Source organism: Medicago truncatula, chromosome 2 (assembly GCF_003473485.1).
Source record: "Medicago truncatula cultivar Jemalong A17 chromosome 2, MtrunA17r5.0-ANR, whole genome shotgun sequence".
In the NCBI taxonomy this organism is placed as follows: Eukaryota; Viridiplantae; Streptophyta; class Magnoliopsida; order Fabales; family Fabaceae; genus Medicago; species Medicago truncatula.
The window spans coordinates 627510-649725 of NC_053043.1; the positions used below are offsets into that span (position 1 = coordinate 627510).

The following is a 22216-nucleotide window of genomic DNA, read 5'->3' on the forward strand; positions in this document are numbered from 1 at the left end:
CCAACATGAACCCCTCTTCCAAATTCTAGGGTTCCTAAGGAAACGCATGTTTTGAGGCAAAAAGTAATGGCTGAAGCACATAAACCGAATTTGTAGTGTTTGGTAGCTATATAGTGACGGAGAATGACGTCGTATTTGAGGAGCTGCGTGTAAAGGTTCTTCTCAGTCATCAAAACCCAAAGCCAACAGCACTATAAATAAATTTCATTACAGAAGGGTAAAAGAAATTTTAGTCATGTTTAGAAATTTTAGTTGTGAAAATAATATTGTAGTGAAGAGTACAATGAAATTATTTATTACTTCGGGAGAATCCCATAGTATATTTCATAGTCGTTTCATACAATTTATGAGCCAAAAACTTTGACCCTCTAATTTGAGAGGGATAGGTGAAAGGGAAGTACAAACATGCCGTGTTTATGTCAAATAAATTGAGATATGATCCTAAAAAGCTTGCTCAATAAAAACTGTAAATCACGCCGCAAATTCAAGGCCCAAACAAAAGGGTACTCATTATGGTATTAGAATTCTAACAGGTTTAATTTACTTCATTGACTTTTAGAACCACTTTATATGTCGAGCAGAAGCCTGCGAGGGTCCTCCACGGTATCTTTGATACGTCTCAAAAAGAAAACTGCCTCTCTTCCATCAATGATTCTATGGTCATATGTCAGAGCAATGTACATCAATGGCCTTGGAACAACATTTCCTCCAACAACCGCTGGACGGCTCACAATCGAATGCATACCCAAGATTGCCGACTGCCAAAAACAATAGTTGCATGAGATTCCTTTAAAAAAATTGTGTAGAAATTCCCAACAATTACTTGGCATCATTTAAAAAGAAAAGAAAGACAATACAATTATCCAAATCTTACTACTGGCAACTATAAGGGCAGAATATTTGGTTAGGCATTTTGAATTTTACTGATTGTAATGTGAAAACAAAATTCATTTTGATAAGTTGCTAGTGGCATGCATCTGGTCACATGATATGACACAATGCATGAAATCCTGTCATCGAACATATTTCATGGGGCTCTTTTGAAGAGGGCAGCCAATAATTAATTCTTACCATAAATCAAAGAATGTTTTATAAAATAAAAAACCATTATAAGTGCCTTCTTAGCAGAACAAACAAACCTGAGGTGGGTTGATAATAGGGGTACTCAAAAGGCTGCCATAAACACCACCATTTGATATTGTAAGAGTGCCACCAGCCATCTCATCAATTGATAAAGTTCCAGCGTTAGCCTTCTTTGCAAAAACATTGATCTGTTTTTCTATATCCGCAAAGTTCATTTTATCAGCATCACGGATAACAGGCACAACAAGTCCCTGGGAAGGCAAGCAAAAAAAGCAAAGTTATACTTGATTAGCACTTTCAATCCAACCATTAAAAAATTTCAAACTAGTCATGACAATGTCAATCGACGTAGATCAATGACATATGGTTATGTTTCATCATTAGTATAATAAACCCAACACCAAGGATTTTCTCTAGATAATACAAACATAGTAAATAAGTGAAGATTGAAGTGACTGATGAAAACCTTTGGAGTTCCAACAGCTATGCTGATATCAATATAATCTCTGTATATAATATCATCCCCATCAATGACTGCATTCACAATCGGTTGATATTGAAGTGCATTGACAGCAGCCTACCAAAGAGACCAAAGTAAGTACATAGAAAAATATACACAGAGAAATAGATAATCTATACGTCCATAATTTGAGAGCATACTTTGATAAACCCAGACATAAGTCCCAATTTGACTCCATGCTTTTCAACGAAAGCATCCTTATAATCAGCACGGAGCTTCATCAAATTAGTCCTATTATAAATTGCAGAGCAATCAGGTAGAGAATGGTAATGGAAATTCAATATACAAGGCCATTACAACAAGTATAGCACCAATAAATAATAATAAACAAATGGAGTCGCCCCTTGTCTATCATGTTAATCTACATAAGAACTGGGTTTTTTCTCTCCCTCACCCCGACAAAAAAACAAAAGCAATGGCTGATGGAGATGTATATGAAATTGTGAATAAAACAGTAACAATTTTAATGTAAAAATGGTGAAAGCTTGTAATTGTATCAATGGTGATGAACAATTACAAGAGAAATAAGGGACAAAAGCGTAACAAACTGATAGTGAGATACTATCAATCCCTCATAGCACGCAGTGCTCCCAAATCACTAACAAAGAGACCCCACAGAATAACAGAATACTTAGCTACCTTATTCTCTGACTTACTATTACTTATATAGTTAACAAAACTCATGCATCACATGCACCGAAACTGACACCTCATCATTCCTTTCCTTTTCCTCTTTTCCTAGTGTAGACTCTCCATATCTTAGGTTTGGGTCCATAGTCAAGGCAAATTTCCACATTCACATTCCTATCAATGGCATGTCCTATGATACTGGTTATGGCATAGAAACGTGCACAGCGGCATAATGAAAAAACCAGCTAAGAAATTGAGTAAAATAATCTCTGAAGATAAAGTTTCACCCCAAGTGCATATATGTATGCAGATGTCATCCCCACTTTTTCTGAACCACAAAAAATAAGTAACGCACACCTACTATGATGTGTAGGATTCGGAAGAACATGTAACAGATTCTGCTGATGTAACATAAATACCAAGAAAATAGACGGATTCCAGACGATAGTAATGCACCATTGGTTTAGCAAACACACCATATGGGTTTAGAACTATTAAATTTAGACTACTATGTAGTATGTGCCACAAGGAATATTCCCACAATTTCCGATATTCTAATTCAAAGTAAGCATCACCAAACGATGCATAACAGGAAATATGTACACACACGAAAATCCCTAAATCTTGAGGCAATATACAAAGCTTCTGCTTTAATTAGACAATCAATGGAACTTACATATCAACTTCATTGAAGGTTGTCAGCATAGCAAATGTGTTTTGGGAATCCTTCAACCGTTGAGCAACCCGTTTCCGAAGCCTTGTCATAGGAACCTTGAAAATGAAGGCAGACATTAAAATAAAAAAATTGGTAAACATAATTCAGGAAGCTATAACAATGAAAAATCACAATGACTCACTCGTCTTTCTCTTTCCTTAGGAGGAAGTTGTGGCTCAGTTGGAGAGCTTTGAGGAGTAGGTGCTTTAGGCTTCTCTGTTGTAGTAGTTTCAACTTTAGGAGTTTTCTTCTCCTCTGGCTCACTAGCCTTTGGGGTTGGCTTAGGAGCAGGTTTCTCAGGTGCAGTCTCAGATGGCGCAACGTGGGTTGTAGCATCAGCAGACCTTGAAATGATTGCAATCTTGTTACCTGGCGCAACGGTATCCCCTTCATTGGCTAGAAGCTGCACATCATTAAATATATCATATGAACAAAATTTAATTAAATAAGAGCAATAATATTAGTATTCATGGGATGGCTTGTGGGAGTAAAAATGTTCTGAACATATTAAACAGTACCTTCAGAATCACACCTGACTCGGGACTTGGAACATCAATAGTCACCTAATACAGCAGTAAGGAAAACAGTGTTAACGATAATTTAGGAACAAAGAAAACTGGACTCACTTATAACCATCCAAATCCTTCACATAAACAAGTGCATGTTATTTCAATATAACACCTTATCTGTTTCAATTTGAGCAATTGGTTCATCAACATTAACCCTGTCACCAGGCCCTGCTCCCATACATCAAAACAAAAAATATAACAGTCAATCACAATAACCACCAAAAATAACAACTGTAAATAAAATGCATATAGAGTTGTGTTAACATACTCTTCAGAAATTTTGCTAGAGTCCCATCCTCGATGGATTCAGCCAATGGAGGGACAACAACATCAACATTGTCTCCTTTATCACAAATAAAAAATAATATTAAAAAAGATCAGCAATCAAAAGAAAAAACAGAACAAGTCCATTGAACAACATAAATGCCAGAAAAAAGTTATACTAAACAAATATTAGCAATCACAAGAAAATTTTTGTTCAATGCCCAAGACTCTAAACTCTCACTCATTAAATGAAACTGCAATTTAGAACACTAAAAAAAACGACAACATGCACAAAAAAATAGAGCATAACTTCACAAATGTAATATGTAGCTAAGCAGATTGTTAATAATTCTAAAAATTCATTGATCAAGTCAATTACCCAACTCCCAAGGATTGTCATTCTTCTATACCACGCTGGATAGAAATACACTATCTATTCTAGCAAACAATTCATTCTGAATTCTATTACAATAAATCAGTTATACAGTAGTTAAATTTCAGAAATACACTTGTGCAATACTCTATCATCATAACCATGGATATTGTGAAATATTCCTCTTTAATAAAAGTTAAGATTCTTAAAATAACCATAACACCAGAAAATGAACTTGTGTAATTGAAATTAAATTTGTACAGTTCAGTTATTTCAGTTCAGGTTTGGTTATCTAATGTTTGGTTTGGGTAGCAAACTATTTGCAAATCATGGTTTGGGTTCTTGAACCGAAAGAAATGGTTTGGTTTAGTTAAGCGTGGTTCGGTTTGGTTTTCCAGTTCTTTTGAACAGCCCTAAACACAAAATAAACTTGAACGATATAGGTAACATAAATGACAGAAAACTGACAGTCTCGTTAATATCTCACCATTATCCGAAGAAAATGAACGCTTCCATGTTTGAACGGAAGCCTCTTGATGAAAAATGTCCCTGCATAGCAATAAGGTTATCAGAGCAGTACCACTGACAATAAGAAACAGTAAACACTCTTTCCATTCTGTTCACCAACGAATTAATTGGTGGCAATCACGGATAAGGAAAAATTCGTAACGTTAACAGACACACAAAAGCGCAGAGGCAGGTTGAAGTAGCAAAGTTGACCTATTGCTGTTGCTCCCCAAATTATGTGAGAAGTCACCGACAAAATATGTTTGAGCATAAATGAAAGTATATTACAAAAAATACGTTTTTTGAATATCCATGCTTCCTTCCAAAGAAAATGTCAGCTAATTTGTTTGTCTGCAACACCAATGCCCTTACTAACACTGTAAAACCACTAAATTTAAAAACCTTTCTATCAACTAATTTGAATGCAGAATATGATGCTTATGTGCACAAGAAAAAACTGACAACATACAAGAAAAAGTGTAGAAGTGGCAGCAAAAAACATAGAAGGCAGAGAAATATTGCAAACACATGTGATCTATAATAGTGAAAAATTAAGAGTGTGTTCAGTTTTAGAGAACAATTCCCTTATTTCATTTTCTAACAATTAATTTTATTACCATTTTTTCATTTTCTTCCCCTGAATAGCCTGTTAGGTTAGGAAGCAGGAAATATTCACAAATGATTTATTTTTATTCTAGAAATTTATTTAAACCATATATGCATGTTATTGAAGTCTCCAAAATTTATAACTAAATATTACTATAACTGACTCATTTTACTAGTTACAAGCCAACATGTTTATAAATTAAATATCATAAAGCAAAACTTAAAGCCTATGACTAATAAAGGAACTACTAACCTTATAGGCTTTGAACTAATCCAGCGTCCTGCAATAGAAAAAGGATGGTCATATGAATTGCACAATTGCATAAACCATTTAATTTGTACCAGCTAACGAATTTTGTTTAAAAAAAAAACACAAAATTACCAGGTGTTATATGACAGAAATTCCGGATATTCCCACATCCTCCTGAGCTTAATGCAATCTGTTAAACATAATAGAAAAAAGTTGTAAGAACCCGCAAGGGAAATGAATAATAAGTAAATCCTATATCTGTAAAACAAAGGAAGTACTATGTGCAATGAAAATATGATGACATACTCCCTCGAGGTAAAAACCAGAGATAAAACACATTAGCAGGTATGCTAACCATTCCAATGCAACAACAACCAAGCCTTATCCCACTAAGCGGGGTCGGCTACATGAATCAAACTATACCATAGCGTTCTATCAAAAACTAATGCTAACCATTCCAATAAAAATAATATTTTTAGAGAAAAGAAGAATTCAATATAGAGAAGAGAAGCGAGTGTGAGAAAAGAACAAGAATATCAATAAATTTGTATTGTGTAGTCTGTACCCTAAGCCGTGTCATAGAAAAAGGTTTACATCAATTAGCAAATAGCATGGTTTAATAACTTCAATTAAGTAAGAGGGAAATCCTTACCCTACCACGTTGAAATTGCGCAACCACATAAACAAATATTTCACATAAGAGAACCCAAATAAAAGTCAAACACCTGAGTGAACCAGTCACAAACATGATAATTTTTCACCAATTTCTTTTCAAACCATAGAAAAATCTAGAATCACAGGGTAAGACATTATTTTCAAAGAGTTGTTATTTAAACACAATTTCAGACACAGTAGATGACACCGTATAGCTCTATCTCTATCTCTATCTCTAACTTTTTCATCCTATACTGCTTACATGGATTACTAAAATACACAAAGGGACGCCATATTTTTGTCAATTGTATGTGTCCATTTTAACATTTTTATTTTCAAAAGTTATAAAATGAAAATAACTAGATGAACACATGAAGGGGGTCTTCCAATACTTAAAGTTAGGATTCTTTGGTATCAAATCATAAAAGTTTAGCAAGATTGGTAAGTAGCAATTTCACATAGGATGATCAGAAAACACACATCCCAAGAATAATACTCTCGTAATCATTTGAATGTAAGTTTGGTAACACAGAGGGTTTGTCAGACTCACGCCACTGTGATTCTGACAAACCTCAATGTGATATTAGACATATAAACTGCATCTTAGGAAGGAAAAAATATAAAACTTTAGGTAACAGAAAAATAACAGCAATAGGACATTCTCCACACAAAACAAGATTATCGCAGTAAAGTTGTGTTGTGTAGACTGTATGAGCAAATGTAGGCATTTCATATAAAAAGCTTTACATCAATTAGCAATTAGCATGCTTTAACAACTTCAATTACGTAAAAGGGAAATCTTCACCCAACCATGTTAAAATGCACAATCGCATACACAAACATCTCATACAAGAGAACCCAAATAGAAGTCAAACACCGGAGTGAACCAGTCACAAACAATAGGAAAAACCAGAATCACAGACCAAGACGTTGTTTCCAAAAAAGTTACTACCTAAGTCCCAAATTATAAATCGCTTTAAAATACCAATGAAGCATTAATGTTGTTTTTTCCATAATAACTCTACCTATTTATTAGTATCTCTCCTTTCAATTCTTTAATTTATCTTTCTCATACCATTAATAAATGATAATTTTGTAAAACAATTCATAATTTTTCTTTCCCATACAAAATTAATTCCATGATCACAAGACAGGAGTCTACCATGACATAAAGCTGAGATTCTTATCTATCAAATACAGGACTTATTTAGATTGACTTATTTGAGTTTATCGCGTATACACTTGTGACAATGTTTTGAAGAACATACCATAAGCTCTACAGGATTGCTTATTAAAATAACTTAGAGATTGTACAAAACCATTTTGACTATATTTTATCTTGTGTTCTAGAAATAGCTTATTCATAACCACTTACAAGATAAGCGCTAATACAATAAGCTACAAAATAAGTTGTTTATCCAAACAGGGTCACAACCATAAAAGTTTTACAAGATTGGTAAGTTGCAAAACCTCTTTAACACCGATACTTCTGATGGAATACGTGTTTGGTATCCAAGTCCAACATGTGTCGGACACATGTGATTACGTTGAATTAATTCATTTTTTAATACTTTCACACGGGTGTCAAGTCTGTGTGTCAGTGTCAGTGTCATGTGTCTAGTATCTGTGCTTCATAGATTGCAAGTTTAAACACACATCCCAAAAATAATACTCTAGTAATCATATGTTGTATGTTTGGAATCAGAGTGAGTCACGTCACTGAGATCCTGACAAACCCACCATACACTGCATCTTCGTATGGAAAAATGTAATATAAAAAATAAAGTATATACAACAAAAGTAAAGAAAAATACCTCTTTTTCCAAAACGGGAGAAACTCTAGTTGTGCCAGACCGGATTTTCAACAACTGAAGTATATACAAGAAAAGTATCAGGTTTTATTTAAACTTAACAAGTTCAAAATCCATAAATCAAAAAATGAAAAAAATAAAAAATTGATCTTAAAAAGAAGAGTTCACTCACCGAAGATGAAGCAACCCTTCGTCTAACAACACCAAACATGATTACTAACGCTCAATTTGAAACCTAATTTAACAAATAATAATTTGATCAACAACATTATTAATCGAATAAATCAATCGATTCCGTTGTAAAACAACATAAATAACAAAAATTAAAATTTGTAAGATTAAAAGAAAAATAGGTTAACCTGAGTTAGAAACGTAGATCGAAATGGAATGAATGAATGAGCGAATGAATTTTGTGGAAGGAAGGAAGAAAGGAAAGAAGGAAGGAAGTTTCCAGCACCCCTCGATTGACTGACTATTCTTAGTGGGCTTTGTTTCTTCCATGCCTTCTAATTGGGCCTATGTAGTCCAACTATCAAATTTACTCTCCTCACTTATGAAATTAAATCGATTCAACCAATCTTAAAATTGTTAGGGGCAGTTAAATACCGCTAAAAAATGTCAAAAGATGATGATAAAAGGAAATTAACAATTTTATAAGTGAGAAGAGTAATTTTTTAAAACTTGTGTTTGGGACGTCTCAGTTCGATTCTTTTTATATTTATTTTAGTAGATTAATGTAACTTTTTATCCTTATTTATTAATTTTGTTACGTTTGCAGCAATTTAACCTAATTTTTTCCCGCTCATTTACTTTATTACATTTGCAATTATTTAACCTAACAACATTTACTTTATTACGTTTGCAATTATTTAACCTAACAAATTTCATCTAAAAAAATGCATCGCACCAATTTCATTCATATCCTCTTGCCTTTTTTTTTTTTTTTTGAAGAACATATTTTCTGCACTTATTTGATGTTGCACGTTTATTCTATAAACTATGAGCATATCAATGATCACGTTTGATGCCTTATATTTTATACTTTTTTTTCGGCTACCCTAATCTCCATGTAAACTTGGTTATATATACCCGAATTATTGATAGGATTACCGAATTTTCTTTTATAATATTTTCAGATTTCATACATTTTATGAAGTGTTTTATTTTGTCTGCTATGGATTATCACGTGTTATTTTTTTACCGTTACATTATATATTACATTTTATTATTCGTATCTCAATCTCTTTACAATAAATCCGAACGGAGCACGAGTCAAATGTTAAAATAAATAATGAAACTTAGAAAATTAAGAAACACCAAAACGTAAACACAATTAATAGTTTAAAACAAGCAAAAACAATTATTCAAACATCTTAGGACCAAGATAATGTTCTATTATTACATCATTCTTTCTTCACAAAATCCTCGGTGTCACTTAACTCTATGTCACCCAAGTATTTTTCTTCACGGGCGCATTCATATCTATCTATCTATATCTGATAAAAGGTAAACCATATCAATTAATTGAAGGTCCACATCAAACCTTTCAATCGGTTTATATACGTGACAGTCTCTATACAATTCGAGATATGCACATACAATCCGGATTATATATTTCAGAGGTGGTTTCATCCTACTCTGTCAATGATGGAACTCAGTCATATGGTGACCTTCAAACTTGTTCCGAATTCTAAAATCTGAATAAAGAGTAATTTTGGAGAAGAAAAAAAATAGGACGCGCGAGAATAACACAGGATGAGAAAAGTAAAAGCCTAATATTTTTTTAAGAACAAAATGAATAAAAAAAAAGGGAAACATTTCAAAGGACAAAGGGTGTCTAATTGGGTGGAGCCTTAGATGAACTTGATTGTGTTAGATACACTTAGAATTTTACTAAACTGCTTAGGTTTATATATATCATGGTTTGTTAACGATGTTATTTGTTTTACATTATTATATGCTATGATATAATTAGTTCATAGAGACGAACTTTGATACGTTATTAAGTTCAAAACACTTAAATTCGTTTGGTATATATGATATGATAGTGAAAAAATATGATAGAGAACTAGTGAATATAAGATAGGACAGTGACAAAATATATATTTATCCTATCATGCGTTTGGTGCACATATAATAATATAAAACGATTGCATTATTTTATTATCATATGTTTGGTGTAAATTTGTTATATAACTAGAGCACCAAAACAAAACAAAAAATTCCTACAACAACAAAACAGAACCATTCTAGACTTTGAAAACATAGAAACTGGATCAAATCACTTTTGTATTTCTATATATTTTTGCAATTACTTTTGCCATTTTAGAGTCAATCTAAAAACAGGCATCCATGATTGACTCATCAATGATGAATTAGATGCAAAATAAGACGTTTTCTTTATCGCTTTCAAACTAACCCAACCAGAAAATTAGGGAGGAACAACCCTTGAAAACTTTGTTATCTATTTCTTTTTTTTCTTATCAGGTGAATATGAATATGGGTTTTTGATTAAGAACAAGTGATTTTTAATGGAAGAATTTTAATGGAATTTGATTTCTTGGTTACAATTGCTAATCTATGCTATATATAAAGAAAACTATTCCTTTCAGCATTTTTGGGTTGAATTTTTCTTTTCAAAAATACCCTCAATTTTCAATGCAAATCACACATGTAGCAAATAGATATATAACAATAAATATAAATATTAAAACAAATGTAACAAGCACGATAAGAATATATATATGTCTGATTTTTTTTCCTTTATCATTTAAAAAGTGTAACAAACTATATGAGTATGTTTATAATTATTTTTTCATTATTCCAGTTATACCCTTAAACAATTTTTTCTATAATAAAGATTGTTTTTGGTGTCGTTATAAAAAAAGAATTTAGATTATATTTTTTTTGTTATATTGTTGTTGTCAACCCGACAAACTATCCCTTAAGAGACCTAGTCACACGAAATGACATTCATTTGACGACCAAAATAGACCCAGCCGACTAACGGTATCAAATATAATAAATCTGACCGTTGAATATGACTACTACACGGAATGACAATACATTAATATTGATATTTAATAATTAGTAATTTTCAAAATTTAAGTAAGTCAAATTTCTCATATCAGTATAACTAAAATTTGATTTTGGAGATATGAGCACATACCATTTGCAACGATTGCAGTATAAATATTTAACGATATTTTGGAGGAACGCTACATTAATGTTGATATTTTGAAATAGTGATTAGTTTTCAAAATTTTACCGTATCGACTATCACATATTGTTACATAAAAACTTCTTGTGCATATGTAAGCATATAAAATCCTCAACTAGTGCAATGAAAATATTTAAGAATGTTTTAAATATAAAATAACAAGTTATTTAAGAGAAACACTATATTAATGTTGATAATTTGAAAATAGTCACGAGTTTCTACACTTTTATCATATCGACTTTCTCATATATGTACATAATTTTTTTGGCAGATATAAACAAATAAAATTTGCACAGATGTGATGTAAACATTGAACGGTATTTTGTATATAAATAAAAATTTATTTAATAGAAATACCACATTGATGTTTATATTTTGAAAAATAATCATGAGTTTCCAATATTTTATCATATCGATTTTCTCATAATATATATTTGTTTTCGCATATATAAACAAATAAAATCCACAACTAGCATTATTTAACTATTTATTTTTTGTATATATAAGAGAAAAATATTTAACAGACACATAACAATAATACTCAAAATTTTCAATTAATATCTGTAAACATTCGACAATATTAGTAATTATTCAATCATTTTTATAAATAATTATGGAAATATTTCGTGACCAAGACCAATGCGTCTTTTACTAGTAAATGAACAACGATAAAATGAAATTTAATTTTAAAGAGGTTTGATGAAAATTATCAAACTCCATTATTGTTATGAATATTACAAGTGGATGTCCATATAACAATTGGGTTATTGGATCATATTGTTAGCTTATTGGGCCATATTGTGCTTGCTCCCCAAGTCATTGTATTTCTCTATAAATAGAGCTCATATGTAACCTAATTATACATCACAAGAGAATAATATAATCCTCTTTCTTCTCTCTCTATTCTCTCTTCTTCTCTTTAATCTTGTTCTTGTTCTTCTAATCTTGTTCTTGTTCTTCTTATTCTAATAGTTTCATAACACGTTATCAGCACGAGACTCTAACCAACTGAGGTATGTAATTCTTTTTAATCTATTTATATGAAAATAAGTTTTAATTTTCATATCGATGATTATAGACTATACTATTATAATTCAATCAATTGGAATCAGTTTCTTAGAGATACATTGAACCACTATTATGTGAATTGTATTATATTATTGTGTTTATTTATTCCATATGCATTCCTGAAGTATTGCATAAGGATTGATCTCGTATTATAAAATCAAAGAGATCTATTATATGGTTCCTGAAGAAGTCAATATTACTCTATGTGAATTTTGGAAGAATTCAAAAGTGTGGTTCATGAAGAACTCACTAATATTCTCTGTGAATTCATGAATAATTCAAAACTGTAGTTCCTGAAGAACTAAATATTATATATTCTCTTTGAATTCCTGAAGAATTCAACAGCGTAGTTCCTGAAGAACTTAATATTTTCTCTTTGAATTCCTGAAGAATTCAAAAACGTTAATCTATGAAGGAAGGATTGCTTGGATAATTATTTTATGGTTTAAATTTATTGCATAGTTCTTAAAGAACTTAAAAATCAAATCTTTATCCTCCATGAATTCCTGAAGAATTCAATAGTGAAGGATCGTACAAAAAACTTAAAAATCAACCAATTTTATTCTCCATGAATTCCTGAAGAATTCAATAGTGATGCATGGATTGCACAAATAAATGATTTGATTGTGAGTAGTTCATGAAAAAGTTCTTGAAAAAACTCATTTTCTTTTGTGAATTGGTGTGTATTTTTTTTTTCACCAAATTTCCATGTTTTATTTATTTAAGATTCAGTTGAAATTATCCCTTGATTTAATTATTATTTATCTTTTTGGTTTAATTTTAAAAATCTCTATTTGATTGAGATTGTTTCCTTTAATTGTAGATTATTTCCAAATATATATATATATATATATATATATATATATATATATATATATATTATTGATTTGAAACATATCTTTACGTTTGAGTTTGTTTCAAATATAATATTAAATTAAAGATCTAATTATTTTCTTACAAAAAATTAAGGATTCAAATTATATCAATTATCTTTTATTTGTAAATTTGATCCAAAAATTATTTTCTAAATTCTATATATTTTTACTTTTCCAAAATAAGAAACTAATTCAAGAAGATAATGTAACTAATTCCGTTTTTTTGTCTGACTTTATGACTCTTGTTTGTTATGGATTAATTGTCAATTTGATTGATAGACACCAATTATAATCATGTATTTTGTTTTAGTGGATTGTCACAATTTTTTTTGTTTTGAAATAAAAATTGAATAAAGTCATTATTTTTAGAAGCAAATTGACTTCACGATAGAAAATTTTGATCCCATGCGATTTTGGCAATTTCAATTTCTCAACCACCAAAATTGTGTGATTGATTTACTTATCAGAACATACCTTATATACTCTGAAGTTAATTGTATGATTGATACTTATCAGAACATACCTTATATACTCTGTTTTTGTTATGAGATCATGCCTTATAGACTCAATTTTGGAAATCAATAATTTTGTATATTGAGATATTGATATGCATCAAGCCAACACATTACTATATGTAAGTTCTCCCCTTAATTTATCATTGGTTTAAGGTTAACAACCTGATATTTTTCATCCAAGTGAATTTTTGGATGTGTTGTGTATGTCACAATTGCTCCAATATAATGCATTTTGATAAATCTTGAAAGAATATTGGGAAAATGTATTTGATATAAATCTCCATATATCTTTAATTGTATTGAGCCAACTTGTTTACAGCCTAGTAGGCTGATTATCAATTAATGGTTTGGTTTTTCCAATATTAGGGGGAGATGGTAAGCAGCTAAAAATTGTGAACCTGAAGTTCAAATAAATTATTTGAAAGGAAATATTATTGTCTCTTCTTGATCCTCAAGATATAACTCATTTGCAAAGGTAAACAAATCTTATTAGCTGCTAATGCTCCAAACAAAATAGATGTCCATATCGGATAATCTAATATTGCAAATGAGTCTTCATCATGCCTGAAGCATGATAGATCAATCGGTTCCAAATATAAAAGGCTTTGAATAAGAAAAGGAGCTTAAAGGAAAGATAACCCAAAACGAGGATATAGAAACTCTAAAAGAGTTTTCTGACATAATTGATTTTTCAGTTCCGGAAGAACTAATCAGGTACCTGAAACTTATAAAATATTGGTAAATTATGTCATGAATACAAGATCTCAATGGAATGAGATGGAACCGAAATGAAGTCAACGTTGATGTGTTTTTGCATATAATATAGCGCTATGTGATAAGTAATAATGAGGATCATGTGTTAAAGTCAACTAAAGATTATAGATAAAGAAAATATCTACAGAATGGAAAGAGACAATTCTACTGAAATCAAACTCGTTTCATGAAGCAGACTTTGTTTGGACTTGTAGTCTGCACATTTGAAGGTGTGAAGGTAAATGACTATATATGATTTTTCGCGCGAAAAAGGAATTAGTATGGTAAATTACATATATACAGAGTTTGATATGTTCACCTGAAGTGAATTGGTAAATGTCTACCATTTATTTTAAAAGACATATTCACCAGAAGTGAATCCAAGAACTTTTTCATACTTGAATAAGTTCAGTAGCACATGAAAGGCTCAAATTATATGAAAATGTGCTACAATTTATTTGTATTATATGAAACTACTTGAAGGATTTCATTTGAGTGAAACGTACTATCAAATCTATTGGAAAGATGACATCATTTGTCCATTTTAAGGATTTGAAATGAATTTGTTATAATCGTATATATATTAGAACTCCTGAAGAGATTCTAAATTTTGTTATATAAATGTTTTTATGGACATATCTAATTGATTATGTACTAGAATGATTATGATGTCACTTGATGTGAGTAAAGATCATGTCCTCAAGAAAATCATGAACAATTTGAATTGGTCAGGTGAGGACACGAACGCATTTTGCTTATTATATATATATCGTGGTATTTTTTTGTCAATATTAGTAAATACAGATATTGCAGCAAAGTCAAACATACAATTTGTATCTTAGAGAAACAACAATATCATCCAATCATTTGAATATGTTAGCACTACGTCAAGGAAGTGGAGAATGCTCTTTATTAAGGATTATGATTTCACACATACAAGAAACTTGTGGTTTTCTAATTTTAAAAGGATGTTCTTTCAACAACTCAATATGAAGATATCACAAGAGCTGCTAATTTGGAGAAGAGTATGGAGATATATCATATATTTCTACAGAGTCACCGTCAAGTAAAGATTTTGAGTAACTAGCATAAAAGATTGTTTAAACTTCTTCGTCTCATATATAATTGTCTTTATGAGGGGGAGACAAAGATGTGTTCTGCACTCTTTTTCCCTTAACCATGGTTTTATCCTATTGGGTTTTCCTGGTAAGGTTTTTAACGAGGCAGATTATAACACAAAAGGATGTTGTACTCTTTTTCCTTCACTGGAATTTTTTCCCACTGGGTTTTTCTCTAGTAAGGTTTTAATGAGGCATATCCGAGATGGACATCCAAGGGGGAGTGTTATGAATATTACAAGTGGATGTCCATATAACAATTGGGTTATTGGATCATATTGTTAGCTTATTGGGCCATATTGTGCTTGCTCCCCAAGTCATTGTATTTCTCTATAAATAGAGCTCATATGTAACCTAATTATACATCACAAGAGAATAATATAATCCTCTTTCTTCTCTCTCTATTCTCTCTTCTTCTCTTTAATCTTGTTCTTGTTCTTCTAATCTTGTTCTTGTTCTTCTTATTCTAATAGTTTCATAACAATTATAATGTATTAGCAATTGTAACCAAGAAATCAAATTCCATTTAAATTCTTCCAAAGGTTTCTGGGTTTCTTAGATTTATTGAGAAAATGCCAAAAACACCTTTTATTAAAGCCAATCCATATTCCGTTGCAATTTAAAAAACTCAACATTAATGATTAAATATTCACAAATTGTGGGCCACATAACCTTTACATCTCATCCATTCATTAGCATCCAAAGGCTGAAATTCATTTTGTACAAAAAAAATAAATTGAAAATGGAAGTCTTGTATGGTACATGACCCATGAAGCTCATGTACCGGAGATGGAGCCGAACTATCACCATCAATTCTATGTAGGGCCATCTTAAGACTTTTGGTGCTTTCAACAAGTTAATAATATAATTGTATCTTTTTAATTGTTTAAATGTCTTTCTTTTTAGTCCATATGTCCTAGTTCAACCGGTAAAAATGTCGAAATTGTTAGACCGGACGTTATGATTGGGGTTCAAACATCTGTTCCTCCACTTTGTGTGTGTGAGTTTATGATGATTTTGCCATCTCGTCTATCTACCAAAAAAACAAATGTCTTTCTTCTTATATTTTTTATTGCAAAAGCATAGATCATAAATAAAATTCTCTATTTTTTTTTGCATTAACCCTTCGATTCTCATGAGAAGTAGGCTCTGATAATTCAGAGTTCCGTCGTGAGTTAAAGATAGTCTGACAAAAAATTATTTCACCTAAGAATCGAATTCAGTTTTCCGATTCATTCTTAGTGAAACTCATTAATCATTTTATCTCAATTGCTTGGTTTTTAAAAAAAAAGATCAATAGAACTAATCAATTCAAGTTAAAAAGAATATATATGTATAACTTCTTCAAAAAAAAAAAAAACGAATATATATGTATATACTAGTATTAATTACTAAGAAAAAAAATTTAATACCCCTAAAAAGTACAACTATCAATTTCCATTTTTGGTAAAACAATAAGAAGGAGATTTTTATTTACAAAAAATAAAAAAGAGGTTTGATTTTACTCTGAAATTTGTAATAAAAAAGATTATTCGTGCAGATTTTTTTACAAATTTTTCGTGTAGAATTTTTGTTTAACGAAAGATAGCAACATGTAATTTAATTTTGGATAGTACCCTGGCCTGATCGATACTGCGATGCACAATTACAAGTTGTGAAATGCTACCCCACTCTTACCGGTATTAACATAATTTAATCATTTTTTTTGCTGTTGAGATCTTAATTTACTTTTAATGCAAGATTAAGATTTGTTTCATGTATTGAATGATATTGTCTCATGAAAAGTGATATTGTCGACCAAATCCTGCTTGTGATAGCAAGGTAAATAGTACTAATCAACCAATTTCATTTTTTTTAATGGGGTCACATAGCAACATTCGTTACTAATCGTCAAAAAAATTCGTTACTTTTTATTTTTTTATCATAAGCTCGTTACTTTTATTACAAATGAATCTAGTCGGCGTTGAGAGGATGATTATACTCTAAAGTCTAATCTATGTGATATGAGAGAATATGTCATATCTGTCTCAACTTCTCATGTGTGTATGATGTGAGATTGGATATTTTATATGTGTTTGTTAGCAAGTAAGAATTAGGACTCACCTGCATATTATAAAATGTTTTTTATTTTTTATCTTTTATAAACTACATTTAAAAATTTATGAACAATACATAAAAATTTATTTATTTGCATAAACTATTTTACATAAGCTCAAATAAACATAATTCATTTGGCCCTAATCCTCTTAGGAGTTACTCCTGGTGTGTTTGATTTAAGTTTACCAAATTTATTCCTAGGAATAACATTCCTTGGAATATAAAGATGGGAATTTTATTCCAAGGAATTTAAGAAAAATATGTTTGGTTAGCTTTATAATATTCCTAGGAACCATAAAAATAGGGATTATAATAGGTAAACTATTTATGAATTTATTCTCATCTCCATGAGAACTTTATTCCCCCCTTTTCCTTGGGAAATTTTTTATATTCCTAGGAACATTTTATACCCGGAAATAAAATTTAGTAAACCTGTAACAAACATAGACATATACATTCCTATCATTTTATTTCCGGAAATCAACAATTATAACTTGAAACAAACACGTATGAATCTAGCTGTTCTCTTATATTAAGATGTAGCTAAAGTGCCCCCACAAGTACACGTCACTTATTCAATTAATTTTCAAAGATTATGCCTAATAAGCATTCATTCACTCTATCCATCAACTCTTACAAAATTATTAATAGGGTCCAACTAATAACTTTACATTAACTCTTAAAAATTTATACTTTGAATAGAGTATGGAATGAGGCCATATTTAAGAAAGAGAGAGAAATTTCTTGTACAAGTCTTGCATCTAAATAATAATACTTCTTATTTCTTCTTTAATGGAGATAACTAATAAGCTCTACATTCTGTTGAGTAAAACACTTTCCATTAAAGATGTTCTATGAGTTTGTATTTAATCACTCTCTTCGGTCTTTTTTTATAAAAGATAAATTGATCAACAATAATTTATACATTTAATTTATTATGGATCAAATACATTAATTTTTGTTGATCTATTGTCTTTTATAAAAATGATCAGATGAAGTAATAAACATAACTCATTCTTTGTTGTATATGGAAAATTGAATTATGCTGGTCCAAGTTATGAATATGTTCAATTTTTTATGTATGTGGTTAAAAGTATAGTCCATACATATCAATTTTTTTTATCTAGATAGAGTTATTTAAGAAAAACGAGTAATTATTCAGGCTGCTTAAATTAAATAAGCACTGGTTTCATCCCTACTTTAAGTTAAATAGGATGTGAATTAGACAAGCAAAAAGAAGGTAAAAGGAGATGACACAAAAGGAATATTTATTATTTCATCAAAACATTAATTTGTTTCATGAGTTTCTCACTTTGTCCAGTAGGCAGGCAACACAATCCTGTTTTTCTATGTTATATAATCATTATCATTTCCACTTTCTAATACCACTTTTGACTTTTACAGAGGAAGATCTTCTCTTGCTTCTGAGATATATCAACTAACTACCCTAACACTAGAGACAAAGTGTATGTTTTGGTTTCACTTTTGGAGAGGCAATATTGTTTTAGGAGGTATATAATTATTTTGTAGTAATGTTTAGAGGTTAAGCAAGTGTTGGTGGTGTATCCGGTGTGAATTATAATTCTCACATTAGATGAAAAAGTAAATGTTGTATAACTTATAAATGAGAAAATTTATATATCTAATATAATGTATTAAATTTTGGAAGAAGATGTGGTATAAAGCTGCTTATGTTGTTGTTACTCTTAGTTTAATGTAAAGATTTCTAGGACTCTCCTCAAAGATCCAATATTGAGTACAATTGATTTTGACTCCTTAATATTTTGTGACTTGAAATTAAAATTTGGAGCATGTATTTGATCCAAAAAAAAATTTAAAATTGAAGCATATATACATCTATAGTTGCTTTTTAACCTCAAACTTGTTGTTCACGCCACTTTTACATAAATGTATATTGAAACAATTTTAAATAGACAAATATAATATGTTTTTTTTTAGAGGAAAATTTAATAAGTTAGTGGTTACCATGTTAGTCTTAAGAGTTTGAATCCTATATTTTAAATTAAAGATCTTTTAACTTATCAACCGAAGTAACTATGTGAAACACATATCGACACATAAATTACTTTATATTTAATTAGTTTTTTGTTACGAACAATTCATTCAAAATTAATATTTTTTTTAAAACACACTAAAGTGCTTTAAGTGAAAGGTAGTTAGCAAATCTTTAGGGTGTAATTCTTGGAGAAAAGTTATGTCTTAACCATGTCAGATACTGCTAACCTTTGTGGAAAGGCTTGATCACAAATTACAAACTACAAACCCCTTTTCAAAGTCAATAAAATATTACACCACAATCATTTCAGTCATGTACTCAAAATTGCATTCCAACCCACGTTCATTATTTTTTGGTGAGTTTTAATATGAACCAACTTTATAAATGGTCTATCGCAAACCACTATATATATTATTTTTTAAAATTTAACGACAATCGAAGATATTATTTACAATTGAAAATTTATGACCATCTTGGTCTTTACAATTAAGATAATGACTTGTTATTTTCATTATTTGAATTGAATATCAATTAAATCACTATCTCAATTGTGAAAACGAGAAAGACAGTTAACTTCTATTATCAAGAGACATATTGAAATTTTAAACAATTTTTTAAATAATGATCTATGGTGGACCACTTACGAAGGGAATTTGTGACTCGTAAATAGTAAGTCAGTTGAATATTATTGAGAACATGATCTTGCCAGAATAGCTTCATGGTTCTTCTGCTTCCAATTGTTTTTTACTAACCGACCATAATTGAGTAAATCTTCTTGTATAATATAGAATATCTGTTCCCTTCATCATTTTATACACGAAATGACAGACACTATATAAGATTCACAAGTTTTATTCAAGCTAACTTTGCACACTCGCTAGAATACAAAATTGTAATGGAGTAGAAATTCTCCCACAGCACACAACGTAACTAATAAGAATACTTCTCATTGTTATCTAGTTACTTCACAAAAGATTCTCAAATATTTTATTTTAATATATATAATTATTGATTTTCTGATCCAGCAGGACAAAGAAAAAAAAAAAGATTGAAGTTACCAACTTCTAAATATTCTGGTTTATCTAAGAATAGTAGTAATGTTTGCTTTTCTTCAAAGCAAGAATCACATTCTATCTAAGGGAACATTAATTCATTAAAATTTTATTATAACATAATAAAATAAAATAAAATAAAAAAAAGTAGTTGTTACTAGCTAGCTAGTTCTACCTATGACTACTACACATGTCCAAAAAGCTTCTTCCTTCCTTCAACTATTTCATCAAAGAAATCATCAAGTTGTCCTGTGATAGTGTCTACACCACATCTCAATAATCCAAAACAATTCTTCACATTCTCAACTTTTTCTTGAATCTCATTACCACCATATGTTATATTCTCCAACTCCACTTTTAATTCTTCCATTGCAATCTTTGCTTTTTGAAATTCAAACAAAAGAATCCCTTGTCCATCATTGTTGTCTATTTCTTCTGCCACTTTTTGTTGCAACATTTCCATTGAAACCATTTGTCCTTCATGGTGAAAACAAGAGGAAGACCAACAATAAGCAAGTCCACTAAGCAGAATCATCAGAAGTAATGAACTAACACTCCTCATTGCAAAAAGAACACCTCTGAAACCACTGAATCCATTTAGTTTTGAATTTGAATTCGAACAGATGTTCGTGTTTTGGTTTAGACACTGAGATAATTGTTGAATCCTTGTTTCTGTTAAGTTCTTGTTTTCCTCCTCCATTCCTAAAATCTCCCTCTGACAAACATTTATAGCGCGAATAACCTGTATTATTAATTATTATTAAGTAAATATGTCACATTAATTAGTACAAATGTTACTAAAAATATTTGACTCAAGTGTAGTGACACAAACAAACCTGACGTGAAAATTCAGGAGTAACATGATGGTAGTAACCATGTAAAGAGGAAACTATATTAGTGGCAGAAGAGTAATAGTTATCAATTCCAGAAATGGCAGATTTGAGTACATGGCAAGAATCCCAAAGTCTTGAGCTTTCATCCATGTATTCATCAAGCCATTTTCCTCCAACAGGTAACCTAAGCTTGCGGACCAAAAGGGTGAGTTGGGAATGGAAGGATTGTAGAGATGAGATAACTTGTGAAAGGAATTGGAAAGACATGAAATTATGAGAGATGAAGGTTTGGTGGAGGTCAATGAGTCCTTGGTTAAGCATGTTGTAGAAGCCATTTATGGAAGAATTAGAACTCATCATGCAAAGATTGTAATTGTATGTGTGTTTGTGTCAAAGTTTATGATGGAGATGGATTTATATATATAGTTGGAATTGGAAGATTAAGGAAAAAGAGATGATTATTCAATTGAATTGAAGTTGTTGGGTGCAATCATGAGTGTTTCCTATACTATACTATACCATACCATGGAGGAGATGATTGGGAATCTTTTGTTTTTATTGTGAAAAAAGAGCACAAAACTATGCAACATGAAAACTTGTGTTTCTATTTTTCAATTTCTCTCTTTACTTGTTGTTATTGTTATTCCTTCAAATACGATATGTTGGATTGTGTTTCTTAATATTAG

At 30.5% G+C, this 22216-nt stretch overlaps 2 protein-coding genes across 2 annotated transcripts; both read right to left on the reverse strand.

Moving 5' to 3' along the window:
- Positions 1 to 266: 266 nt before the first annotated feature.
- On the reverse strand, positions 267 to 8479 carry LOC11419773 (dihydrolipoyllysine-residue succinyltransferase component of 2-oxoglutarate dehydrogenase complex 1, mitochondrial). The gene is made up of 15 exons (XM_003592967.4): positions 8342 to 8479; positions 8155 to 8217; positions 7986 to 8039; positions 5650 to 5707; positions 5521 to 5548; positions 4642 to 4703; positions 3786 to 3860; positions 3630 to 3685; positions 3467 to 3511; positions 3091 to 3351; positions 2910 to 3004; positions 1744 to 1834; positions 1550 to 1660; positions 1140 to 1334; positions 267 to 758 (listed from the first exon to the last, which is right to left on the reverse strand). The coding sequence occupies exons 2-15, from the start codon at positions 8191 to 8193 to the stop codon at positions 567 to 569; spliced, it is 1362 nt and encodes a 453-aa protein (XP_003593015.1). The 5' UTR covers positions 8194 to 8217; positions 8342 to 8479; the 3' UTR covers positions 267 to 566.
- Positions 8480 to 20780: 12301 nt separating this feature from the next.
- Positions 20781 to 21902, reverse strand: LOC11434322 (uncharacterized). Its single transcript, XM_003592969.4, has 2 exons — positions 21534 to 21902; positions 20781 to 21439 (listed from the first exon to the last, which is right to left on the reverse strand). The coding sequence occupies exons 1-2, from the start codon at positions 21888 to 21890 to the stop codon at positions 20882 to 20884; spliced, it is 915 nt and encodes a 304-aa protein (XP_003593017.2). The 5' UTR covers positions 21891 to 21902; the 3' UTR covers positions 20781 to 20881.
- Positions 21903 to 22216: the final 314 nt, after the last annotated feature.